Source organism: Podarcis liolepis (assembly GCF_965112155.1).
Source record: "Podarcis liolepis genome assembly, chromosome: 13".
Taxonomy (NCBI): Eukaryota; Metazoa; Chordata; class Lepidosauria; order Squamata; family Lacertidae; genus Podarcis; species Podarcis liolepis.
In genome coordinates, this window is record NC_139573.1 from 40,976,467 (window position 1) to 41,004,082 (window position 27,616).

Below are 27,616 nucleotides of genomic sequence, written 5' to 3' on the forward strand. Positions count from 1 at the left end.
TTGAGAAAGGGTGTGGGCAGCATAGTTTTTCCCAATCAAGAAGAGGATTTTTTAAAAATTGTGAATACCCTAGTACAGGGGTCAGCAAACTTTTTCAGTAGGGGGCCGGTCCACTGTCCCTCATACCTTGTGGGGGGGGGGCGGATTATATTTTGAAAAATAATAATGAACGAATTCCTGTGCCCCGCAAATAACCCAGAGATGCATTTTAAATAAAAGCACACATCCTACTCATGTAAAAACACACTGATTCCCGGACCGTCTGCAGGCCGGATTGAGAAGGCGATTGGGCTGGATCCGGCCCCCAGGCCTTAGTTTGCCTACCCATGCCTTAGTATATGGCACTCGACAGTATATGCCTGACTTCAGAAAGTGTGGCCAAATACTCTTCGTTTTTATTAGCACTTATTAGTGCCCAGGCTTTGCTTAATGGAGGAGACGCAGTTTGCCATATCTGGCTTGTCCCTTATCCCTGCTTTTCCCACCAAAGGAACCCTGAAAGGCTCAAGAAATGCCCACAAAAAGTAGCATCAGTTCTATTCTCCTACTGTCCGTCCCCCACACTCCCAGTTGTGGTTGCGGCCTGCGGCCTTCCTTGTTCCTTTTTCTATTAACTCTCCTCCCTAGTCAGCTGTTTCTCCTAACCCCCTTGCCATTCACCACCTGTTTTTCTTTATATAGGCCACAATCATGCCCCCAAACCCATCACTTCCCTCATGTGGATGACAGAGGGAGGGAAAGGTACCTTAGCATAGTTCGAACCCTCGTGTAGCGGGCTGGACCCACCCACCAATTTGCCGCAGAAGATGTCCCTACCAAGCAAGTTAATCCAGGAGGCTCAAGCTAGTCAGCCATGCTTCGTGTTTCTGGAAATGGCAACCTTTGAACCCTTCACCATCCCCACAAGCTGTCTGCCCCCACTTGGGAGTTCCTCTTGAGCCATTTGCATCCATCACACCCTTCGGCCCTTTTTCAGGAACGATGACCCACTTGGGAGTCCTTCATCTCCTTGCTTTCCTCCTCACAGGACTAAAGCTCTCGTCCTGGAGCTGTTGGCTGCTGTCTGCTTGGTCCGAGGGGGACACGACATCATCCTGGCTGCATTTGACAATTTCAAAGAGGTTTGTAAGCTCCGTAACCCTTCCGACGGTGCTGGTTTCTGGCGTGCAACAAGATTGCAAGTCAATCAAATACAGTGGTACCTTGGTTCTCAAACGCCTTGGTCCTCAAACAACTTGGAACCCAAACACTGCAAACCCGGAAGTAAGTGTTCCGGTTTGCGAACTTTTTTTGGAAGCCGAACATGCTCCATTTTGAGTGTTACGCTTCTGATTTGAGTTTTTGCTATTTATTTTGCGTTTTTGTTTTTGTGAGGAACCCAGTTCAGCTATTGATTGATTGATTGATTGATGGTGTGACGGCAGTACATTGTTTATTGCTTTCATTTTATGGATCAATGGTCTCGTTAGATAGTAAAATTCATGTTAAATTGCTGTTTTAGGGGTTGTTTTTAAAAGTCTGGAACGGATTAATCTGTTTTGCATAACTTTCTGTGGGAAAGCGCACCTTGGTTTTGGATTGCTTCGGTTTTGGAACTGACTTCCGGAGCGAATTAAGTTTGAGAACCAAGGTACCACTGTAGTGAAAGTGTCCTATGAGTGCAGCCCAAAGTACTCCTGTCCACTGGGTTCCTGCATGATTCACTGCTCAGGCTTTTGCCTTGTTCCAGTCGGCCTTTCCCACGGGGTAGAAATTCCTGCATTGAGTTTGCATTCTGTGTGATTTGATCATTCAGTCATTCCCAATGCATAGAGGCAGCCTGCCCTCAGAAGAAGTAGGCCCAGAACAGTGACGCGTGCATGAACAGTGGCCCTTGAGCTCCTCTAAAGGTTGTGGGCAGTTCTTGCTTTTGTTTCTGTAAAGGTAGACCCTTTCAGGAGGAAGTGTGAGTTGTGTTTTCATATTTTGCTCAGGAATAAAGCGTGACTCACTCAGCAGTCAGAAGCTTGGGGAACATGTACGGAAAGATGAGGGGCAAACACTGTGTTGAGGGGGGTCTTATAACAGATGGAAACTGGCTCCCCCTGCCCCATTTTATTCTAGATCCCTTTGCTGCTACTGCCTGCAATTTGTACCCCAGCCTTCTTCTTCTTCTTTGGCGATCACTCGTAGTTGAATAAGATTGTCTTCCATGAACACGGTCTTAACAGTGAGTCCGTAAGTGACTGTGGAGGCCAATTCTGGATCCACACATCCTTCCACAGTGGGGACAAGCGGGAGTTGATCACTGTGAGGGTTTGCCAAGTGTGCCTTTCTCTTAGCACGTTTCTCCCTTTCGTCCTGAGTTCGAGCATCTTCAAAGCCCATGACAGCTTTGGTGAAGGCTGATCTCCTTTACCAAAGTGCTTGCAGGCCAGTGTTTCCCAGTTGTTGGTGTCTATACTACATTTTCTTAGATTGAGAGAGTCTTTTAACCTCTTTTGTTGACCACCGGCATTACGCTTTCCATTTTTAAGTTCGGAATAGAGTACAGTGGTACCTTTGGTTACGTACTTAATTCGTTCCAGAGGTCCGTTCTTAACCTGAAACTGTTCTTAACCTGAAGCACCACTTTAGCTAATGGGGCCTCCCGCTGCTGCCGCACCACCGCCATGCGATTTCTGTTCTCATCCTGAAGCAAAGTTCTTAACCCGAGGTACTATTTCTGAGTTAGTGGAGTCTGTAGCCTGAAGCGTATGTAACCCGAGGTACCACTGTAGTTGCTTTGGAAGATGATAATCAGGCATCCAAACAACATTTCATGACCAGCCTTACATGACCTTGAATGCTAAGCACTTTCTTTGTTATAAAGCTGAAATGGTCACATTTTCCATATTTTTCCATAAGTAAGGAGTGTGGCTTTGAAAGAGAGTGTGTTTTCAATTGCTCAAACTTCAATGGCTGAATTCTCTCACAGTGCTGTAGTCTGTTCTGTATATGCACAGTAAGAACAAAAGTGCCTGCTCCTTAGGGTCAAGCTAAATGTGATGTTAAATGTGTGCAGTTTTTAAAAATGCCAACTGCATCGGCTGGGGAGGAGTGATTAATGGCAGCAGAGGAGGTATGGAGAGGGTTTTAACCCATTATTCTTGCCTGTGCCAAAGCTTTTTGAAGGTGGTATTTACTTTGTGAGTGTTAAGTTGTGGGTGAACATATCAGACGATACAGCGATTCTTCAAACAGCTCTTGTTTATTCAGAGGCCTGAACAGAACTGAACTGAAGGGTTCGGTCAGCCTGCTTATATAGGGCTCCAGTACAACGTAACTGTAACAACTTTCTAAAACTATCCAATCACTGAATGTCACTTTCGATCCCTTATTTGCATAACTCCAGTATCCCCCTGCTGGCCCAGGGTGAGAACTTCAGTACATAACAGAGAGGCACTTCTTGGTGCCATTGGAGGAATCATAGAATTACAGAGTTGGAAGGGACCACCAGGGTCATCTAGTCCAGCCCCCTGCAGTACAGGAATCTTTTCTGCCCAGTGTGGGCCTCGAACCCACAACCCAGAGATGTGAGAGTCTTATGCTCTACCAACTGAACTAATTCAAATTCCACCTTAAGAAAAGGGATTTTCTTCCTCAGGGATAGGGTTAGATCCCCTCTCCTCCATATTTGCTTTGATCCCACTAATAATCAGCAAAAACGCCCCTGCCCCGCCCCCCGCTGATGCAATTTCCATTAAAAACAGCAAAATCCTGCACTTTAAATGCAAATACGGCGTTTCCTGTAGTTTGGCTCTTAGTGAAAGCCTCTGTAAGTATATTTTTTATTATTACAGTTTTTATTAAATTTCTTTTTTACATTTCAGAATATTCACTTAAACAGCCTTAACATATCAATGACTTCCCTTCCTCTCTTTCCATGGTTCATTTTGCACAGCATAAATCCCTGCATATTTTATATAAACTAAGCCTTTCAGTATTCCATCAAAACTTATTTACACCGTTGAATTTATCTTAACGCTGCCCATTAAGCCTTTTGTAAGTTTAGATGAGCTAAGTTAATAAGTAGGGAATAGAAGGGAAACTTGCCTCTTTGGCGCTCATGCTGTTGCTGTAAACTGACACAGGGAGAGCTGACAAAGAGTCTGCTTAGGTTACATGGGATAAAATTTGCCCATGGAGCACATTGGCTTGTGCCAAAGCTTTTGGACGGGAGGAAATGGAATCCTAGGTGCCAAACAGACAGGTGCAAGCCTGATCGGTCACTCAGGCACAGTTGGACAAATTGGACCTGTGTTGGTGGTGGAAACCTGGGCACAGATTCTCTTTCTGCTTGAATATGTGGGATTATCCTCGCACCTCCTCTCTCCTCCTTTCCTCTCCTCTCCTGCATGGCTTAATTGTCTGTCGTTTTTCAGAAATGACTTATGCATCATTACTTCTGCAGTTTTAAGGCCACTAACTCTGATCGTTTAGCATTTGGCAAGTCAATTCTGCCACTAAGTTTTATCTCCTGTGAGGTAGCAATTCCTGGAGGGTGGGGAGGCGTAGATGTGTTAAGTTTGCCTGGCGGCAAAAACCCGAATGATGGCTACCAAAATTTATTCTTGTGGGATAGACCTTTGTAAGGTAGGTAGGTAGGTGGCCCTTGCCCCCGTTTTGCAGACTGGAAATGGAAGCTTCGCAATATCAGGGTGGCCAGGGTTGCGTGCATCATCTGTGGCAGAAAATACAAAATTAAATTAGTCGTAAATTAAAGACCAGCTGCTTACCCATTGGATAGCGCTCTTTATGGTTGTGCCTGCCCCATATCAAATAGCTCAGAAGAAAGGAGGGACACTTTTGCTTGTACAGTGGTACCTCGGGTTAAGAACTTAATTCGTTCTGGAGGTCCGTTCTTAACCTGAAACTGTTCTTAACCTGAAGCACCACTTTAGCTAATGGGGCCTCCCACTGCCGCCGCACCACCGCTGCACGATTTCTGTTCTCATCCTGAAGCAAAGTTCTTAACCCGAGGTACTATTTCTGGGTTAGCGGAGTCTGTAAGCTGAAGCGCCTGTAACCTGAAGCATCTGTAACCCGAGGTACCACTGTATATGCAATTCTTTCTCCTTTGTTGATCACTCGTAGCTGAGTAAGTTTGTCTTCCATGAACACGGTTTTAAAAATGAGTCCGTAAGTGACAGTGGAGGCCACTTCTGGATCCACACATCCTTCCACAGTGGAGGCATAGTTTTCCGGGTGGGAGTTGATCATGTTGAGGGTTTGCCAAGCGTGCTTTCCAGTGTTTCCCAATTGTCAATGTTTGTACTACATTTTTTAAGATTTGCCTTGAGAGAGTCTTTAAACCTCTTTTGTTGACCACTGGCATTACGCTTTCCATTTTTAAGTTCGGAATAGAGTAGTTGCTTTGGAAGACGATCATCAGGCATCCGCACAACATGACCAGTCCAACAAAGTTGATGTTGAAGAATCATTGCTTCGACACTGGCGATCTTTGCTTCTTTCAGTACACTGGCATTAGTTCTCCTGTTTTCCCAAGTGATGTGTAATTCTTTTCAGAGATGCAGATGTCTCTGAAATATGCAATTATGCCTGCCCTAACTTACTGTACTCCTAAAAGGGAAATTACCCCAGCTTTTTATTGTCCTGCAGCTGTCCATTATTGGAGGGTGTATGAGTGAAATCTTAGCTACAGCTGGAGACGACATCCCCAATATTGCATAGCCAGAAATCGGAGATTGTTTACTCTGGGCTTTTATATCCCAGCACTGATTATACCGGGGTAGAGAAACTCTGGCTGTGATGAAGTGATTAGGTCCCAACTTCCATATTAAAGACCAACATTGGCCATGCTAGATGGGTGCTGATGGGAGTTCAACCAGGTCTGGAGGGCTACAGCCCGCCGCCGCCCCCCCTCCATGCCCTGCCCTGATCTACAGACAGACAAATTTTGATGCCCCTCTCTCTCGCCCACACACCTTGCCCTAGCTGTCTTGAATCCTTCACAGGTCATTGTCTCTCTCCATTCCTCCAGGGTAGAAGGCCCAGAACTCCTCTAATCTCTTTTTTAACAACCTCTGAGCTGCTTGAGCATGTAAATATAAGTAAGTGCAGGGTTGCTCTTGCAGGAGGACAGTTCGTTCAAACGTGAAAGAATAGCCTGGCACAAGCTCAGAGAAAATGCGATTGCCTCCACCGCCATTGCGCCAACTTGGTACTTATACTCTCAAGGCATAACTATGCAGTGTACTGACAAGGGATGTTTTGTTAACGTGTGTCTGTCAATTTATGTGAATGCAGAGGACTCTTGAGTCTGCGTGTGTTATTTGCAAAGAAGGATCAACATGTTAAACCCCCCTCTGCTCCATTTTTCTCTGCAGATAGGCTTCATGTATTATTATTACTATTTATTGAATTTATATACCATCCTATACCCAGGGATCTCAGGGCGGTTCACAGAATAAAATTGAGATATAAAACCACAAAATGCATAATAAAAAGAAAAACAGAAACCCAATAGCCCCACCCCAAAAAAAAGCACATTTTAAAAGGGCGTAGGATGTAAATCAGATCAGCCAAAGGCCTGGTTAAAAAGGAACATTTTTACCTGGTTCCTAAAGTTGTATAATGAAGGCGCCAGGCAAACTTCCCTGGGGAGAGCATTCCACAGATGGGGAGCCACTGCAGAGAAGGCCCCGTTCTTGTGTTGCCTCCCTTCGGACCTCTCAAGGAGAAGGCACACGAAGGAGGGCCTCAGAAGATGATCTCAGGGTCTGGGTAGGTTCATATGGGAAGATGCGGTCCTTCAGCTATTGCGGTCCTGAGCAGTTTAAGGCTTTATAGGTCAAAACCAGCACTTTGAATTGGGCCCGGAATTCATGTAGTCTCCGAGACCAACTACAGCGGGAAACACTGTTAAAATCTGCTGTAGGAGAATCAGTGGCAGGTGGGGAAAGAATAAGGCACTTTTCCTGCGCAGTGATACCTACACCCACCCACCCTGAAAATGCTCCCCACTTCCATATTACAGTGGTACCTTGGGTTAAGTACTTAATCCATTCCGGAGGTCTGTTCTTAACCTGAAACTGTTCTTAGCCTGAAGCACCACTTTAGCTAATGGGGCCTCCCACTGCCGCCGTGCCACCGCTGTGTGATTTCTGTTCTCATCCTGAAGCAAAGTTCTTAACCCGAGGTACTATTTCTGGGTTAGCGGAGTCTGTAACCTGAAGCATCTGTAACCTGAAGCTTATGTAACCTGAGGTACCACTGTACAATTATGCAGTAAACCCAGTCTGGCAACCCCACGTTTTCATTGTAAGTTGTAGTTCTGCCCACAGCAATCCATGCCGGAATATCAAATACCGTAGATTCTGGCGTATTAGGCGACTGGGCGTATTAGATGACCCCCCAAATTGGCAGCTGCAATTTGGGGATTTGTCTAATAAGCCTACAGTGGTGCCTCGCAAGACGAAATTAATTCGTTCCGCAAGTCTCTTCGTCTTGCGAGTTTTTCGTCTTGCGATGCACGGTTTCCCATAGGAATGCATTGAAAATCAATTAATGCGTTCCTAGGGAAACCGCCTTCAGACCAGGTCCGGGGACAGTCTGTCCCCGGACCTCTTCTGAAGGCTGGGGGGGGGGGACAAGGGCTTTTCTTCCCACCCCCAGCATTTTAAAAAACCCCGGGACAGCGGAGGACTTCTCCGCTGTCCGGGCGATCTTAAAATGCTGGCGGGCGGCATTTTAAAATCGCCCCGGGACAGCGGAGGACTTCTCCGCTGTCCGGGGCGATTTAAAAGCCCCTGGGAAGGCAGGCAGGGGGGACAAAGACTTTTGCCCCCCACCAGCCTTCAGAAGAGGTCCTGGACCTCTTCTGAAGGCGGGCGGGGGGCGAAAGTCTTTGCTCCCCCCCGCCTGCCTTCAAAAGCGCTCCGGGACAGGCAGGCAGGGGGGAGCAAAGACTTTCGCCCCCCGCCCGCCTTCAGAAGGTGTTCCCGCCCCGCCGCCCGGCTTCGGAGCACCGTTCCGAAGCCGGGCGGCGGGAGGAGGTGTTCCCTCCCCACCGCCCGGCTTCGGAGCACCGTTCCGAAGCCGGGCAGCGGCGGGAGGTGTTCCCGCCCCGCCGCCCGACTTCGGAGCAACGTTCCGAAGCCGGGCGGCGGCGGGAGGTGTTCCCGCCCCGCGGCCCGGCTTCGGAGGAGCCTTCCAAAGCCCGGCGGCGGGTGGAGGTGTTCCCGCCCCGCCGCCCGGCTTCGGAGGAGCCTTCCAAAGCCCGGCGGTGGTGGGAGGAGGTGTCCCCGCCCCGCCGCCAGGCTTCGGAGGAGGTCCGAGGACAGTGGGGAAGACGCGCTGCGCTTCCCCGCTGTCCCTGAGATTTCCCTATGGGCTGTCGTCTTGCGAAGCAAACCCATAGGGAAATTCGTTTTGCGAAGCGCCTCCAAAACGGAAAACCCTTTCGTCTAGCGAGTTTTCCGTCTTGCGAGGCGTTCGTCTTGCGGGGTACCACTGTAGTTGCCTAATACATTGGGCAGCAACAGGGGGCGTGCTCAGCCCCACGCTGGGAGAAAGCCCCCCTGCGCGGAGCAGAGCCTGCCGCCCGCTGCTGCTGCTTCGGAGCCGCTGCAGCAGCGGGGGGTGGACTCTGCTCCACGCCGCCCATACCCAGCGTATAAGGCGACCCCCGACTTTGGATAAGATTTTCCTGGGTTCAAAAGTCACCTTATATGCCAGAATCTACGGTACCTTCTCTGCTGACCCCTCACATTTGCTTCTCCCTAGAATAGCCTCCCCCAACCTTGGGTTTTCAGATGCTGGATGCTAGACTAAAACCCACATCATCTCTAGTCCGCATGGCCAATGGTCAGAGATAACGGGAGTTCTAGTCCCACAGTATCTGGGGACTCGAGGCCAGGAAAGGCGGCCCTAGAGACGTGCGAATCTCTGAAATGGTGACCCAAGACAAATAATGCATGTTCAGGATTCTCCCGGTTGTTCAGCCAGCAAGTGCCAGACTTTAAGGCTGGGCAACCCGTTGCAGGAAAACCTTTGCTCAGGGCAATTGGCCTCCAAAGATGTCTTGGTACAACATGAAACCTCCTGGAATTCTGGGCAATCTGCCTGGCCCTAAAAGCCTTTGTCCCAGTTCTTCAGAGTAAAGACGTATTAGTCAGCAGAGAGAATATCAGTGCCAAGACCTACATAAACAGGCAAGGGGAACTTAAATCCTATCAGTTTTTCAAGGAAAAAACCTTGTGTGTTCTAATGGGCAGTGTCCCAACTCACTTTCCCGGCAGCCTAGCATTTGAGAGGAAATCTCAGAATTCAGGTGGGTTGTCTTGGCCATCCACCAGTGGACCAGCAAAACATCTGAAGGTTTTTTATTGATTTTTATCTTACCAGATGACATCAGGGTTTTTGCCACTGGCACAGTGAGATGTCTCTTTGTGCAAGCGACCTATCAGACAAGGTTGCAGCCTTGCTGAGTACCCTAAAAGCATATCAAATGGCCTCTTTTATCTTCCTCTTATCTCCAGATCAGTTAGGAAAATCAGGGAAGAGGACCATAATTTCCATCACTCCCAGATAGCCAACTTCATACTTTTAAGGCTTCCGGCAATTTCAGACTTGTTCCTTGGCTCTTCTTCTGCATACCTGAGGCTCCTAATGTGCCATCTGATTTCTTGATGCTCTGAAGTCAAAACCCTTCTAGACTTTGGTTGCCAAAGTTTGGTTGTCAAAGTTTGACTTAGCTAGAATATCTTGATAAGCTATCGGAAATTAATCTATTGGTCTAATTAAATTCCGAATAATAATAATAATAATAATAATAATAATAATAATAATAATAAGAATAATATATTTATACCCCGCCCATCTGGTAGGATTTCCCCAGCCACACTGGGCAGCTTCCAAAAGAAGAATAATAATAATAATAAAGTGATAAAACATCAAACATTAAAAACTTTCCTAAAAAAGGACTGCCTTCAGATGTCTTCTAAAAGTCAGATAGTTGTTTATTTCCTTGACATCTGATGGGAAGGCGTTCCACAGAGCAGGCGCCACTACCGAGAAGGCCCTCTGCCTGGTTCCCTGCAACCTCACTTCTTGCAGGGAGGGAACTGACAGAAGGCCCTCGGAGCTGGACCTCAGTGTCTGGGCTGAACGATGGAGGTGGAGAAGCTCATTCAGTTATACTGGGCTGAGGCCGTTTAGGGCTTTAAAGGTCAGCACCAACACTTTGAATTGTGCTTGGAAACGTACTGGGAGCCAATGTAGTTCTTTCAGGACCAGTGTTACATGGTCTCGGCAGCCGCTCCCAGTCATCAGTCTAGCTGCCGCATTCTGCATTAGTTCTGGTTTCTGTGTCACCTTCAAAGGTAGCCCCAAGTAGAGCACATTGCAGTGGTCCAAGCGGGAGATAACCAGAGCATGCCCCATTCTGGCAAGAGTGCGTGGGCGGGCAAATCTATGCCTAAGTCCACGCAAGTAGCTTACGGCATTCAGGCTTGTAAACAGCGAAAAGAACAGAAACAAAGCCTGATTAAATTCAACAAACAGCAGAGGCCACTTCCGGGCAGAGATCAGCTGCGTTGCCCAAAGCGCATTTCTTTTGCAAAGTTTTAAAAACGCATGTGCTTTTAAATGTTGACCTTGCTTTGGGACAGTCAGGCAGCCGCCGTGTATCCAGCGTGTGCTTGTAGCAAACTCTAGTAACGCTGCAATTTTATCTTGGGTGAAACAGTCATCCCCGTTGAGGGTTCAGAGTCACAGGTGGGAAGCGAGGGAAACGGAGTCAACAGCCTCTGGGAGAAACCCTCTCCTCTTTCCCCCAGGCCTACTGGGGCCTCCTCTATATCAAATATCCATCCCTACGCAAGGGACCACTGGCTGCATCAGCTGTAACTGGAGGAGTATTAACATCTTGGGCCAAGGGGAGAGCTTTGTATATGTAAGCAGGCTGTGTTAATGTCATACACAATGGCCTGCTTGTAGATTCCACCCCCCCCATTCCTCCTTGCTCCCTTACACTAATGTGTGTATCTGCCAAACAAAACCAAGACCGCCCCCCTGCCCCTCCTCAATGTATTGCAGCCGCCCTAGGTAACCACATTTGGTTGCATTCGCCCCTTCCCTGTACCTGAAGTTTCCTTCTGTTTCAGAATGTCAATGGCAAGCTCCTTTTTCTGCTTCTATTGTTCTCGTAAGGTTGCACGAAATGTCATCAACAATCACACTTTTTAAAAATGCTTGATTCCCCCCCCCTGCGCCTGTTTCACTTTCTTTCTCGTTTTTTGAAAAAATATATATATTATTTTCATTTTTTAAGCAATTTTTTTTATACATTCACATCCTTTTCAAATTCTGCGCTCCTGGCATTACTTAGATCTCCCCACCCCCACCCCCGATTTCCAAATTCCCCCCTATTTCTTTGCATCTAACTACATTTTTTCTAGGGTGGCGCTGTGGTGTAAACCACAGAGCCTAGAACTTGCCAATCAGAAGGTCGGCAGTTCGAATCCCCACGACGGGGTGAGCTCCCATTGTTCGGTCCCTGCTCCTGCCCACCTAGCAATTCAAAAGCACATCAAATTGCAAGCAGATAAATAGGTACCGCTCCAGCGGGAAGGTAAACGGCATTTCCGTGCGCTGCTCTGGTTCACTAGAAGTGGCTTAGTCATGCTGGCCACATGACCTGGAAGCTGTACGCCGGCTCCCTCAGTCTATAGAGCGAGATGAGCGCACAACACCAGAGTCGTCCGCGACTGGACCTAATGGTCAGGGGTACCTTTACCTACATTTTTTCTAGTTCATTTTGTCGCTCTCCCCCCCTTTAACTAATATTACATTATACGTGTTACAATAATCCTGCTAATGTTTTTAAGTATACACAGTGGTCTTACATTTTATAAACTTTACCCACTCTTGATTGAATTTCTTATCGTTTTGGTGCCTGATCCTCACGGTAATCTTTGCCATTTCAGCATAGTCCATCATCTCAGTTATCCATTCGTCGTTGGTCAGGGGACTTTTTCTTCCTTCCACTTCTGGGCAAGTAGCATTCGTGCTACTGTTGTCGCGTACATAAATAGTCTTTTGAATTCTTTTGGTATTTTGTCTCGTTTGTTGTTGTTTAGTATTTTGGTCGTGTCCGACTCTTTATGACCCCATGGACCAGAGCATGCCAGGCACTCCTGTCTTCCACTGCCTCCCGCAGTTTGGTCAAACTCATGCTGGTAGCTTCGAAAACACTGTCCAACCATCTCATCCTCTGCCAACATGTCTTTTCCAGGGAGTCTTCTCTTCTCCTGAGGTGGCCAAAGTATTGGAGCCTCAGCTTCAGGATCTGTCCTTCCAGTGAGCACTCAGGGCTGATTTCCTTAAGTATGGATAGGTTTGATCTTCTTGCAGTCCATGGGACTCTCAAGAGTCTCCTCCAGCACCATAATTCAAAGGCATCAATTCTTCGGCGATCAGCCTTCTTTATGGTCCAGCTCTCACTTCCATACATCACTACTGGGAATTGTCTCCTGTTAACCCTAGTAAAAAGGCTTCTGGCTTTTTTTCATAAAAGTTATCTTAAACACTTTTTTCAATTCGTTATAGGGCCACTTTCTCCCCCCACATCACTTTCCTTTTTTTTTGTCTAATGTTCCAGTTTTCATCACGGAATACATTCATTTAGCGGACCTTGGACTTGGGCCAGGGAGGCTTGGGTCTAAATTCCTCCGCTGTGAAGCTCACAGGGTGATCTTGGGCCAGTCACAATCTCTCACCCTAACCTACACCGCAGGACTGTTGTAAAGACAAAAAGGAATACTAACGCCACGAGTTCCTTGGATGGAATAGCAATGTCATAAAATGCACTTGGAATGAACTCCCAATTATTTTGTTGCTGGGGGCGAGCCAGATAAATTTTTAAAATATTCTTTGGGGATCTGGCACTCTCATCCACCATGATGGCTTTGAGAGTCTCTCCTGTACCATTTGCCTATATCTTTGAATGCTGTTAAAGTGTGAGAGAATGCGGAAGAGAGCAGTCTTTCCATTTAAAGCAGGGTTGTGGAACCTTCGGCACTCTTAATGGTTTTTTCGAACTACAACTCCCATCATCCCTGTCCATTGGCCATTCTGGCTGGGGCTGATGGGAATTGGAGTCACCTGGAAGTGTGTTGCAGCCATCATAGGCTTCACGTTTGTGCCTAAGGCCAAGCTAGATTGGAAGCAGAATAGGCATTCTGGTTATTATGTCTTGAATAGCTTTCATATATCCAGACGGTTGAAAATATTTATATCCAGACCTTCCAGTCAGTCGCTCAAGGTGACTCACATTAAAACTGTTAAAACCCTTAAACGATGAAAAACAACAATAAAACCTGCATGTGTTAACCGAGGCATCCGATTTGTTTCCTCCTTCCCTAAGACAAATCACCCAGGGCTGGTTCCCAACAGCTATGCCTGTTAAACTGCCGCAGTTTCCCATCCCTCCCTCCTGAGGGAACCACGGTTAATGCGAAAGGGGGAAAGGATCTTTTACCATTCTCAGCTCCCTTATAAAACTGCTGTTCTCTTGAGGAAGCCATGACAGTGTTGGGACTGGCAGAGGTGAAGCAAGTGTTGGGAAGATAAGCTTGGCAAATACATGAGCTGGTGAGAAGTCGGGCCGGCCGGCTGAGAAAACAAGAAGCAAATGGGGGGGTCATGCAGTGGCAGTTTGGATCTCACACCTGCAATTTTTGCAGGCTGAGTCAACCAGGGCAGAACAAGAGGCTTCATAGGGGCTGGTGGCATCCTGTGGGCAAGTTCCCAGAGCCCTGTAGTAGCTGCAGTACCCAGCCATGGGTGGCACAGTTGCCTAAGCATAGCTGAGGGCAGTCTAGAATGCCCCCTTTTCTAGCAAGCTGACCTCTTGGTACCAAGAGTGGGATGATGTTGGGTTTCTGTTTATGCCACTGTGCAGTTTTTGGAGTCACAAGACTCTGTTTACATTCCAGACTGTTGGAAGTCTCACGGGAGACGAATGTTGTTGTTACTGGTTTCCTGTTTCTTTGTCTCAGTTGGTTCACTGACTCTCACAGAGAGAGGATGTATATTCTTTTCTGTCTGCGTAGTTAGAAATAAAACGTAGCGGATATAGCTCATATATTTCTCGTCCTTCTGCTGCTGTCTGGATACTCTGCGTAATGGGAACGTGCCTGCAGCCTCATCAAAGGCTTAGGTCGTTAGTCACCCTCGGAGGACACAAATGGAGGAGTAGCTTGGCCGTATGGAGTTCCGACAGATAACTGGGTCTGGCTGCCAGAGCCCTCTGTTGGACTCCCTAGGCATCCAGATTGACCAGTTGAAACTCTGTTATTTGTTAGCCCAAAAATGGAAAACGAGTGAGGTCCCAACCAAAGAAGAGTGGCAACTTAAGTTGACAGAATATGCACAACTCGCAGCCTTAGCATATAAAAGAAGAGAACAAGCAGAACGTAACGTTTAGAGAAGATTGGGAAATGTTTATTGAATATATGGGAAATAGCTGTGTACAGCTGAAAACGCTGGCAGCATGAAGATAAATTCAACAGTGTAAATAAGTTTTGATGGATGCAATAACGGAATGGTTTAGTTTATGTAAAATATGCAGGGATTTATGATATGTGAAATGAACCATGGAAAGAGAAGAAGGGAAGTCACTGGTATCTTAAGGATGCAAAAATGAGGACATTAAATTGCAAAACAGGAAATTTAATAAAAATTATATATATTTTTAAAAAAGAAGCAGATTTGTAGCGCCAAGTAAGCCTTTGGCGCCAAACCAACCTGACTGCCTTTCTTTCCTTCCCTGCAGGTCTGCGGTGAGAAGAACCGCTTTGAGAAGCTGATGGAATATTTCCGAAATGAAGACTGCAACATTGATTTCATGGTAATGCAAAGGCTGGGAGCAAAGGTCACTGTTTAGCTTCTTGTCTACCAAGGGCTCTCCCTCCCTCCTCAAACGTACCAGCACAAATAGATGGTGTTCGCATACACACACACACACACACACACACACACAGAGAGAGCCTTGCTGCCTTTCGCCTGATTTGCACACATTTCTGAAATGTTGATTAAAAACAAAACATTGGCTTATCTTTTTTTTAGTTTACTTTGGTTTGCCACCCATGGTTTGTTTAGAGGAAACAAGCCATGATCCCAGATTTGAATGCCACAACAGTGCAGGCGATGATATTCCAGTCTGGTATTGGGAATAGAAATGTCCATATGGTGAGAAGATTATTCAGGCAGCACCTCCTGTCCTCAACCTTGCTCCTTCCTTGTTGCTGTCTTTTGAGCTAAAGGGAATGCGGTTGAGCAGCTGGAGCAGCCAAACAAACAGGACAGACTCTTCCTTTTGTATTGTCCTTTGGGCCCGCTCCACGTCATTGGCTATCACCGGCGGAGACAGAGAAACAAGGAAATTGGGACGTCAGGGCATCAATAGGTTCTATGAGATAAAACAGAGCATGGTGTGGATAGGGTTGTGTCCAATTAAGTGCTACTAAGAGTAGACCCACTGAAGTTAATGCACCTAGGTTAGTGCTGTCCATTAATTTCAATGGCTCTATTCTGAGTAGGACTATGGATCCAACCCATAGGTACTGTTTGCGGTCGTATCTCAGACATCATCCCTGTTTGTTTTGAGACGGCAAATATAACAACAACAATAACAATAACAACAACAACAATAACAACAATGGTAAAGGACCCCTGACAGTTAAGTCCAGTCACGAACGACTCTGGGGTTGCGGGTGCTCATGTCGCTTTACTGGCCGAGGGAGCCAGCGCTGTCTGCAGACAGATTTTCCCGGTCATGTGGCCAGCATGACTAAGCCACTTCTGGTGAAGCCAGAGCAGTGCCGTTTACCTTCCTGCTGGAGCAGTGCCTATTTATCTACTTGCACTTTGACGTGCTTTCGAACTGCTAGGTTGGCAGGAGCTGGGACTGAGCAACGGGAGCTCAGCGCGTCACGGGGATTCGAACTGCCGACCTTCCGATCGGCAAGCCCTAGGCTCAGTGGTTTAGACCAGAGTGCCACCCGTGTCCCCAATAATAAAAATAATAATACCTCAGCCACTCTGGGCAGCTCCCCCCAAAAAATTTAAAACATGATATAACATCAATCCTTAAAAACTTCCCTAAACAGGGCTGCCTTCAGATGTCTTCTAAAAGTCAGATAGTTGTTTATTTCCTTGACATCTGAAGGGAGGGCGTTCCACAGGGCGGGCACCACCACTGAGAAGGCCCTCTGCCTGGTTCCCTGCAACCTCACTTCTCGCAGTGAGGGAACTGCCAGAAGGCCCTCGGAGCTGGACCTCAGTGTCCGGGTTGAACAATGGGGGGTGGAGACGCTCCTTCAGGTCTACTGGGCCGAGGCCGTTTAGGGCTTAAAAGGTAGCATCAACACTTTGAATTGTGCTCAGAAACGTACTGGGAGTCAATGGAGGTCTTTCAGGACAGCTACCCTTTTAAGGCTGTACTTTTGAGATGGTTTGGTTTATTGTTCAAGCTGAGATCCAAGGATGGCGGTGCTTGAGCATCACTATATCAGAGCTGAATATATAAAAAATGAAATGCAACCGTAGAAAGTTGAAATTATAGCCTAATCAGCTGAATCGTATCAATATAACAAGGAGCTATGAAGAAATTCCATATAATTATAAAAGCAGGGATTATATACTAATATGCTCTCTATTTATTAAAAAAAAAATCCCCAAAGGCTAAGAGTGTATACCTCAGAAGTCGAATGGAATCCGTTCTGGAAGTCCGTTCGACTTCCAGAACGTTCAGAAACCAAGGCACGGCTTCCAATTGGCTGCAGGAAGCTCCTGCAGCCAATCAGAAGCCGCGTCAGACGTTCAGGTCCAAAGAACGTTTGCGAACCGGGACACTCACTTCTGGGTTTGCGGCGTTCAGGAGCCAAGGTACGACTGTACTGTGGTTAAAACCAATACGTATAAACAGACACAGAAATGAATGGAAATGTGACAATGAAACCCTGTTAAAGCACATCGGTGCCAGACTAGTCCTACCCATGAGAACCTAGCCTGAAGAAAAGTGTAAAAAGAGGTACCCAGTTCCCAAAGATAATGTGCTCTCTTTTCCTTCCCAAAAAATCTAGGTTGCTTGCATGCAGTTCATCAATATTGTGGTCCACTCTGTGGAGAACATGAATTTCCGGGTCTTCTTGCAATATGAATTCACACAGTTGGGACTAGATGATTACCTAGAGGTAAGAGGGATGTAACAAAAGCCTGGTTGTGGGTGGGTGTCTATTGATGGTGGTTATTTTAATGCATTTTTCATTTGCAACCTTCTTAGTGATTCTGAGATGCCTTTCTACCTCTGCGATGTGGGTTTTCTGAATCACAAAAGTTTCTGTATACACTGGTACCTCAGTTTTCGAATGTCATCTGTTCCGGAGGACTTCAGAAACTGAAGCATTTACTTATGGAAACATTTACGGAAAACACAATGCGGAAGCCGCATAGCATGTTCAACTTCCAAAAAGCATTCGAAAACTGAAGCATTTACTTCCTGGTTTTCGGTGTTCGAAAACCCAAACGTTCAACTTCCAAGACGTTCGAAAACCACTGTACTTGCCTAAATATTTGAGATTCAATTTAACATGTTTGTTTGATTTGCTATATACAGTCAAACCTCATTTGTCAGACGTAATCCGTTCCGGAAGCCCGTTTGGCTTCTAAAATGTTCGACAACCAAGGCGGATTGGTTGCAGGCGCTTCCTGCACTCAAGCGGAAGCTGTGTTGGACATTTGGCTTCTGAAAAACATTCAGAAACTGGAGCATTTACTTCCAAATTTTTGACTTTCGGGAGCTGAAACGTTCCAAAACGGAGGTGTTCAGGATATGAGGTTTGACTGTACCAAACTAAACTAATAGTAATAATAATGGCATGCTAATATTAATTTTACATGCCATGCTAATATCCCAAAAAGTTTTCTAAGAAACAAAAATAGACAGCCTGAGAATGGAATGGCTTCACTTCAGATTAGACCAGGCTCAATTGAGCCTGAAGTCCATTCACCATCATTCTACAAGTCTGAATTAGTACCCTCTGGCCAACACAGTGAAAAAGTCAAAACAGCTCCCTTTTTTGGCAAGGTGTCCTTTTGGCACAGAGAATTAAGATGACTGGGTCTGGCTGCCAAAGTCCTCAACTTTGGCAACCCCACCTCACTTTAAGCATTGATTGACATTTTTATTTCAGATTGGACTGGCATTGGATTTGTGCCATTTGCTCAATTTCACCTGTATAACTCCAACTCCGCCCCCCGTATATTAATGTGTAGAAAGAATACCTTTCTAAAAATGGGGAGGAAGTATGTGTGACACGCACTTTTATGACACATATGAACAGGACTTGGAATTTTTGTTACCTACCTTTTAACGAGGTCTACGGCAATGTTATTTCATAGGAGATTTTGTGAGAATTGGAAGCTGCCTTGAAGTGTCGTTGATTTAGGGTAGAAACGGATGAAATAGAAAACAACAATTGTAGGGTGTGTTAGCCTCCCAAATAATTTAGCTCCAACTTGTGCCAAACCTACAGGTCACAACTTAAAGAAGAATGGCAACTTAAGTTGACAGAATATGCACAACTTGCAGATTTAACATATAGAATAAGAACAAGAAGAACATACGTTTAAAGAAGATTGGAAAACGTTGATTGAATATATGGGAAATAATTATATACAGCTGAAAATGCTGGCAGCATTAAGATAAATTCAACAGTGTAAATATGTTTTGATGGATGCAGTAATGGAATACTGAATGGTACAGTTTTTGTAAAATATGCAGGGATTCATGATATGTAAAATGAACTATGGGAAGAGAAGAAGGGAAGTCACTGGTATCTTAAGGATGTAAAATGAGTATTTTAAATTGTAAAACAGAAAACGTAATAAAAATTTATATAGTCGTACCTTGGATCTTGAATGTCTTGGTACTCGGACGTTTTTGGCTCTGGAACGCTGCAAACCCGGAAGTGATTGTTCTGGTTTGCAAATGTTCTTTGGAACCCGAATGTCCAACGGGGCTTTTGCGGGTTCCGATTGGCTACAGAGCTTCCTGCAGCCAATCGGAAGCTGCGCATTGGTTTCCGAATGCTTTGGAAGTCAACGGACTTCCAGAACGGATTCCAAGGTACGGCTGTATATATTAAGAAAAGGTCTGGCTGCACCATACAGACACACCAATTCCGGTCTTGCCTGTTTCCATCCTTGTGGCACTGCTTGAAACAGGCTGCCTCCTTCCTGCTGCATTGCACAGCTAAGCCCAGCCATAGCTTTAAACGCCACACTTTTCCTCTTTTGCCTCAACAGAAGCTGCGCTATTCGGAGAGCGACAAGCTGCAGGTGCAAATCCAAGCCTACCTGGACAACATATTTGATGTGGGCGCCCTGCTGGAGGACACCGAAACCAAAAACGCTGTCCTGGAGCACGTGGAGGACTTGCAGGAGGAAGTTGGACAGGTGGGGGGGGCTAGCTAAGTTCTCTGGGGTTGATGTACCTAAGCTGCACTGGGGGGGGGCAGTGGCTTGGCAAATGAAGAAGACCCTCCCTACTCACTAGGTCACACAAAAATGGGGAAAGGGCTCAGGGCTGCCTGGGTCCCATCCCTGCAATCTGTATGCACAAAAGGGATGCGGGTGGCGCTGTGGTCTAAACCACTGAGCGTCTTGGGCTTGCCGATCAGAAGGTTGGCGGTTCGAATCCCTGCGACTGAGCTCCCGTTGCTCTTCCCCAGCTCCCGCCAACCTAGTTCGAAAGCACACCAGTGCAAGTAGATAAATAGGTACCACTGTGGTGGGAAGGTAAACGGCATTTCCGTGCGCTCTGGTTTCCATCACAGTGTCCTGTTGCACGAGAAGTGGTTTAGGCCTGCTGGCCACACGACCTGGAAAACCGTCTGTGGACAAACACCGGCTCCCTCGGCCTGAAAGTGAGATGAGCACCGCAACCCCAGAGTCGCCTTTGACTGGACTTAACCGTCCTTTTACAACAACACCTGCCACTAACCTTTTGTTTGAACAAGGGGGGCTGTTGGCTGTTGGACCCCCTTCCGTAGCATGTTGCTCGCTGCCAGCTCTTTCTTTTCCCTGTTGCATATCCTGCCCTCCTGCAATTCAATCGCCCATGCATTGTTTCTCTTTGCAGCTGGTAGAGAAACTCCAGGATGCTGAGAACGAATCCATGGCCAAAGTCGCAGAACTGGAGAAGCAGCTGTGCCAGTCGCGCCGCGAGGTGGAGGCACTGAGAGCACGGACCACGGGCAATGAGCAGGTATGGGCAGCGAGCTGCAGGCGCCGTGGATTGTTGGAACCGGTTCCCAAAAAGAAACGCTTGGGGCGCCTTGCCATTTTGAACCAAAGCTTGATCTAGTATTAATAATAATAATAATAATAATAATAATAATAATAATAATAATAATAATAATAGAATTTATATACTGCCCTAAACCTGGGGATCTCGGTGCGGTTCACAGTATAAAATCAAGCTATAAAACCACAAAATACATAATAAAAAGAAAAACAACCACCACCACAAAAAAAAACATTTTAAAAGGGCGTAGGATGTCAATCAGATCAACCAAAGGCCTGGTTAAAAAGGAACGTTTTTGCCTGGCACCTAAAGGTGTATAATGAAGGCTCCAGGCGAACTTTCCTTGGGAGAGCATTCCACAGATGGGGAGCCACTGCATAGAAGGCCCCGTTCTCATGTTGCCCCCCTCCGGACCTCTCAAGGAGGAGGCACACGAAGGAGGGCCGCAGAAGATGATCTCAGGGTCCGGGTAGGTTCATAGGGAAAGAGGCGGTCCTTGAGGTATTGCAGTCCTTAGTACGGTATCCTGCTTTGAACAGTGGACAGCTAAAAATGCTGTCAGTCAGTGAGGGCAACTCTCAGGCAGTGGTCTGACTCGGTGTTCCTAATTGGAATTAGCTCTTAGGTGAGTGGCAGGCAGCAAGAATTCTAGAGTACAGGTGAGGAACCTTTTTTTTTCTGTTGAGGGCAGCACTCCCTTGGGGGTGAGGTAATTTTGATGGAGCTGCCTCTTGGTGTTTGGTGAGGCCATTCTCCTTTCTCCTTTCTTTCCAGCAACCTCCTTTTCTCTCTCTCTCTTTCTTGTGGTTGGTGGGGGGCTTTTTCCCTCTTGCTTTTTTTATTTGGGGCTGGAGAGGGAGGTGTAGCAGAGAGGTGTGCTTTCTCAATAAGCTTTGTAAAAGCTTACTGGGAAATGATATATAATGAATTGAAAAATAACGTTTAAAAACAAACAAACCCAGAAGCTTTCCTTTTGGGAATTACAGGGACCGAACTTCCCAAACTGTATAGAAATTTATTCATGTACAGCGGCAAGAATATTACTTGCCCAAAAACAGAAAGAAGAAGCAATTGCAGCGAAAGAAGAATGGATACAAAAACTTATGGAATATGCATAATTGGCGAAACTTCCCAGAAAAATAAGAAATCAAGATAACAAAACAGTTTATAAAAGAATGGAAATGGTTTATGGGATATTTACAAACAAACTGTGAACAGATAAGAATATTGGCAGGATTATTGTAATAATCTGCTGCTTTATAAGAGATGAATAAATGATAAATTTATTTTTAATATTTTCTGCATATTCCAAATTAAGGAACCGCAGAAAGAGGGGGAAGGAAGTCGAGTTCTGAAATGTTAAGATGATTGTAAAATTTTTCAAATGTATAAAACTGAAAATCATAAATAAAATATTTTTAGATAGAGAGAGAGAGAGGTGTGCTTTCTAAGTTTTCTGCCCAGACCTCATGATTTTCAATATTGTCTTTCTCGGAACAGGATAGGACCAACAGTCCAAGGAGTCCCTCTTTGCTACAAATGCCACAGCCTCAGGGGTCTCTGCAGTACCCTGCCTTGGAGCGCAAACTAGAGGAACTGGAAGACAAGGGGCTAATCCGGATTCTGCGCGGACCTGATGGAGATGTCATCGTTGGCATTGAGGTCATCCCGGTCATTGTGGAAGCCTCAGCAGCCTCTTCAGTTACGATTGATGCACCTTCCTCAACCAGCACAGGTACGTGGAGCAAACAATATGCCCATTTTGTGGCAGAAACAAAAGGTGTTGTCCGATCCCTCTTTTGCTGGGCTCTACCACATCGAATGGGACACGGGTGGCACTGTGGGTTAGACCACAGAGCCTAGGACTTGCCGATCAGAAGGTCGGCAGTTCGAATCCCCGCGACGGGGTGAGCTCCCATTGCTCGGTCCCTGCTCCTGCCAACCTAGCAGTTCAAAAGCATGTCAAAGTGCAAGTAGATAAATAGGTACCACTCCGGTGGGAAGGTAAACGGCGTTTCCATGCGCTGCTCTGGTTCGCCAGAAGCGGTTTAGTCATGCTGGCCACATGACCCAGAAAGCTGTCTGTGGACAAACACCAGCTCCCTCGGCCTGAAAGTTGTTTAGGGAAACTTTTAACGTTTAACAGACCATTGTATCTTAATACTTTGTTGGAAGCCGCCCAGAGTGGCTGGGGAAACCCAGCCAGATGGGCGGGGTATAAATAGTAAATAATAATAATAATAATAATAATAATAATAATAATAATAATAATGAGCTCCGCAACCCCATAGTCGCCTTTCACGGGACTTAACCGTCCAGGGGTCCGTTACCTTTTTACCTTTAGCTTAAATAAATAAAGATGTGCTTCTTTTCCTTTCCAGATTTTCCTTCGCCGTCTACATCTCCTGTTCCTCCTCCTGCTCCTGAAATCCCACCAGCCCCGCCCCTGCCTTTCACCAAGGACAGCAGCTCCCTGGTTCCTTCATCCTCTCAAGAGGAAGCTCCTCCTCTTCCCCCTCCAGCTCCGCCCCTTCCAGGGACCAGTGTCCCTCCTCCTGCCCCGCCCCTTCCTGTGGTAGGAACTGCAGCTCCGCCTCCACCACCACCGCCACCCCTCCTGCCAGCGGACGGTCCAGTTCCTCCTCCTCCTCCCCCTCCACCAATGGCTGATGGTTCAAATCTCCCAGGAGTGACACTAACCCCAGGTGAGCTCAGTCGGTAGAGCGTGAGACTCTTAATTTCCGGGTCATGGGTTCAAGCCCTACGTTGGGGTAAAGATTCCTGAATTGCTGGGCGTTGTGCTAGATGTCCCTTGTGGTTCCTTCCAATTCTATGAATTTATTGTGAGCCGAAATCGGAAGAATCTTTATTTGCATCAGCCACAAGCCATCACAATAAAATAAAATAAAATGTACTGAATGTAAGAGGTATAAACTTAAGTAGAGAAGAGACATTTGGGGGGCTTACATCTATACTCAAATAATAGATCTTATTCTAACTGCCCCAGCTAAAAACCTTGCAGTTTTTGTTGTCACTTGATGACCATCTTGATCTGCTAAAGGAAAGGACACAGCAGCACTGATTGAGCAACCCAGCATGGACAACAATAGAGGGGTAATAACCTCACTCCTCAAATTTTTATCAAGAGTGCAAGCACATGACTCAATACTGCCATCTCCACAGGGACATAACTGTTTTTCCAGTGGGATTTTTTGAAATCGACCCTCAAGTACAGCCGAAGGCAGTTTCTTCAATCTTGAGAGAGTGAAAGCACGTCTTGCCTTTGTGAGCCAGTCTTAAGAGGGTATTTCTAAGTGACTAAATTACACACATATTCACATTTTTGCAATACGTTAAATCACTTTGCGTAATTTCCAGGGTTATTACTTAATGCAGAACATCTCCGTCAGTTGAACCATATAAGTTTTGAACCATTAATCGATCAATTCAGTCAGCGTGTGGATAAGCTAATAATTTATTTGTGTGATTTTTATAGTGCCTGATGAACTGGGGAGGGACATGAACAGAGTTGGTAGATGTAATAGCTTAAGTGTGTGTGTGGGGGGGGGGGGTGTCCTCTGTTCCTGTCACATTTTTGTTCCCTGCTGAGCTCCCTTCCCAAGTTGCTTCCTTAGAAAACGGCACAGTCTCTCCATTCTTACAAATAAAGGCCGAGATTCTCAATACTTTCCTCACCAAATTTTAGTACCTCAGGAATCTGGGATCTGGAAAAATATTGGGTATCTAGCCTCTTCAGAATGTGCACTGTGAATAGAGACAGATGTTCTGTATTCTCACTTCCCTCGGAGCTGCATACATAGAATCATAGAACTGTAAAATTGGAAGAGATCCTGAGGGTCATCTAGTCCAACCCCCTTAAACAGAGGGGGGGAGGGGTTGTTACCCCATTTTGCCCTGACAACAGTTCTGTGCAGTGGGTATATTTCGAGAGACTCTGACTTTCTGCAGCCCCTCAGGAAGTTGCCTTGTCTTCAGAGCCCAAGTCTCGACATCAGCTCAGCCATTCTGGTGGGTCCTGTGGGAATGTTGAGGGAAGTAGGAGAGGATATATTGATTAAATATTATCCCTCCTCACTCACGCTAGTGAGCAAGCAGCAGAGCACATTCCCTTGCACATTGCGGCAAGCAAGTTGATGGATTCATTAGAATCATTTAAGTTAAGCGATCCAGTCTGGCTTGTCCAGCCTGGATTGTTCCTGGTAAGTTTCCCCTTTTATTTAAAACAATAATAACACGGCAGTCTTGTTTCAAAGTAAGAGGAAAGTTCACAGTTCACAGCCGTATTCTGAAGGCAGGCTTTATCTTGTGGTTACAGATACATTTGTAGAGAAAAGAAGTCTGAGCTAGACCTCAGACGTTCTACCTCGTGGCTTCCATCCTCTGTAAGAATGAGCCGTGTGCTGCTGGCTAAGAGCCAGAAGAGAGGAAGATGGCAAAAGAGGAAGATGGCTGCATGGCTAGCCCTTTTATAGGGTCTGCTAGGGTCACGCCCATCTACCTGGTCACACACAGGGGGAGGATGCTTCAGAACAGGTATGACAGGAAGCCCTCCCTGTCTGGGGCAACATTCCCCTGTGTGTCCACTCTAGGAAACAGGAAATGTTGTATTTGACTGCTTCAGTGACAATACATCCCACAGGTCCAGAGGCTGAAGGGGTTCAAGGGTTGGAATTGGTGTCTGTGGTTGCTAGACAACCACAGGATATAGGTGGACCACACCTGGGATGTCGTCTTCTCTCTGTGTACAATCTGTCAGAAGGCCCCCAGGCCCCAAAGTAAGGCTGGAAAGGACGAGATCTCTGATTTGGTGGGCTCTGACAGTCTCTGTTGTCCTTTGAAAGCTGTCAAGATCAAGAAGCCAATACAAACAAAATTCCGGATGCCCATCTTCAACTGGGTAGCTCTGAAGCCCAACCAGATCAACGGCACGGTCTTCAACGAACTCAACGACGAGAAGGTCCTTCAGGTACGTCCAGGCTAAGTTCCTTCCTCCCCGCTTCCTGCTCGTTCCCAACCCACGCTGTGCTCTCAATTTCTGACTTCCTCTCGTCGCAGGAGCTTGACATGAACGACTTTGAGGAGCAGTTCAAAACCAGAGCTCAAGGCCAGGCCCGGGAGCTCCCTGCCCTGAAGGCAAAGGCTTCCCAGAAGAAAGCCCCCAGCAAAGTGATGCTGATTGAATGTAACCGGGCCAAGAACCTGGCCATCACGCTTCGCAAGGCGGGGCTCAGCATCGACGGCATTTGCAAGGCCATCCAGGTGTGAGTAGCCTACACGCAAGGGACGGGTTGGTTTTCCCCCCTCTCCAATTCCTTTTCCCAGCAGAGTGGGCAGAGGAGGTGAGATTACATGGAGAGAGGATCGAGGCTGTTCCTGATTAAGAGCCGGGTCAGTAATCAGGGACCCATCTCACTGATAAGGCATGCTTTTGCTGTCCCTGGTCTAGATGAAGCAGCAGGCAACTATGTGTTCTATGTACGTTCTTAAGAGCAAGGTGAAAGGGCCACAGCAGAGTGGCAGACCATTTGCAGCACATGCCAGGTTCAAATACTTGGCATCTCTGGGTAGGGCTGGGGAAGACTGTCTAAAAAAACCCTCGAGAGCTGTTGCCAGTCAAGGTAGACCAGTGTTTCCCAAACTTGGGTCTTCAGCTGTTGTTGGACTACAACTCCCACCATCCCTAGCTAGTAGGACCAGTGGTCAGGGATGATGGGAATTGTAGTCAAAAACAGTTTGGGAAACCCTGATGCAGACAGATGTGAGCTACATGGATGCTGTGGTCTGACTCTGTATAAGGCAGCTTCCTATGTAGTATTTGCACAAGTGCCACAGAAGCTGTTCAATAGCAGGGAGAAAGGCAAGTTTGGGAAAGCCCCCAGCAGAGAACTTGTGCAAGATCCGAATGCCCTGCAATAGTGTTGACCTGACGCGACCTAGAAGGGTTTATAGATGACTCCCAGGCAATTAGTTGCCCAGAATGAGAAGCAATTGGGACCAGTAGAGAAAGGCAGGCCTGTTGAATGCTCTAAACCACTGAGCCTTTTGGGCTTGCTGATTAGAAAGTCGGCGGTTCAAATCCCCGTGACGGGGTGAGCTCCCGTTGTTCTGTCCCAGCTCCTGTCAACCTAGCAGTTCGAAAGCACACCAGTGCAAGTAGATAAATAGGTACGGGTGTGGCGGGAAGGTAAACTGTGTTTCCGTGCGCTCTGGTTTCCATCACGGTGTTCCGTTGTGCCAGAAGCAGTTTTGTCATTTTGCCCACATGACCCGGAAAGCTGTCTGTGGACAAAGGCTGGCTCCCTCGGCCTGAAAGCGAGATGAGTTACCTTTGACTGAACTGTCCAGGGTCCTTTACCTTTTTTTTACCTAGGCCTTCCTGGCTGTCTATGATGTTGAAACTCAAAGAAATGGGTGTCGGCCACCAACTTGGGACGGCTTTAGAAGGCAATCAGACAAATGTAGGGAACGTAAAGCTGTCCTGGGCTACTGTATTACCCACTGACATACTTGTGGTGTGTCAGTGGCCTTGAGCTATTTATGATCCTTTGTAAAGAGCTCCCAGCCAACTTGAAACCGGGGAAGATTGCATCCCTCATTATCATAGTTAAACAATGGGCTTCCTTGCCACAAGATGTGGTAATGACCAACAATTTAGATGGCTTTAATAGGAGATTAGACAAATCCACAAAGGATACCATTGGCTATTAAGCATGATGATTATATACAGCCTCTAGGGTCAGAGGGATCGGTCAACACGGCATCTGATCTTTCCTGAATCTGCTTTCTGAGATCCTTTTAATTGGAGAAAACCAGGAACTGAACCTGGGACATAACAACGCTGGGCTCTGACATTGAACTATGGCTCTCCCCCCCAAGCACTGTAGTATTGACTGAGCAGCTAGGTTCGAATCTATCCACAAATGGCTGCCCTCACAAGGCGAGCTTTTTTGTGTGAGTGCTGCTTGAATCTCAGACCCAATTTTCTGCTCCTGCCATCATGATTAAGTGGCTCATTTGAGTTCTGTCAATAGCCTTTGCGGTACTGCTTAAATATTAAAAGCTGTCGTTGGTTTCCTCTTTGGAGAATGGAGAACCAGGGAGCTAGTCCGACTTCATTACCTACAATCAGAGTAAATGGCTGTAGGGAAGCACTCCTCCCTTTGCCCCATGTTCTTAAGAAGGCACCGTGGTCCTCAGGGCCAGTACACCCATGGGGCAAGGTGAGGCAACTGCCTCAGGCGG

General features: G+C 46.6%; 1 protein-coding gene across 8 annotated transcripts in view; it reads left to right on the plus strand.

Annotated features, from left to right (window-relative positions):
* Nucleotides 1–27,616, plus strand: part of FMNL1 (formin like 1) — a 113,041-nt gene that overhangs the window by 69,532 nt on the left and 15,893 nt on the right. For all 8 annotated transcript variants that reach the window (XM_083469486.1, XM_083469485.1, XM_083469492.1 and 5 more), the window contains 9 exons: nucleotides 1,028–1,121; nucleotides 14,819–14,893; nucleotides 17,130–17,240; nucleotides 19,354–19,503; nucleotides 20,189–20,314; nucleotides 21,854–22,088; nucleotides 22,735–23,058; nucleotides 25,216–25,340; nucleotides 25,430–25,635. In XM_083469486.1, the coding sequence (XP_083325612.1) occupies nucleotides 1,028–1,121; nucleotides 14,819–14,893; nucleotides 17,130–17,240; nucleotides 19,354–19,503; nucleotides 20,189–20,314; nucleotides 21,854–22,088; nucleotides 22,735–23,058; nucleotides 25,216–25,340; nucleotides 25,430–25,635 (1,446 nt within the window). The remainder of the gene's footprint in view (nucleotides 1–1,027; nucleotides 1,122–14,818; nucleotides 14,894–17,129; nucleotides 17,241–19,353; nucleotides 19,504–20,188; nucleotides 20,315–21,853; nucleotides 22,089–22,734; nucleotides 23,059–25,215; nucleotides 25,341–25,429; nucleotides 25,636–27,616) is intronic.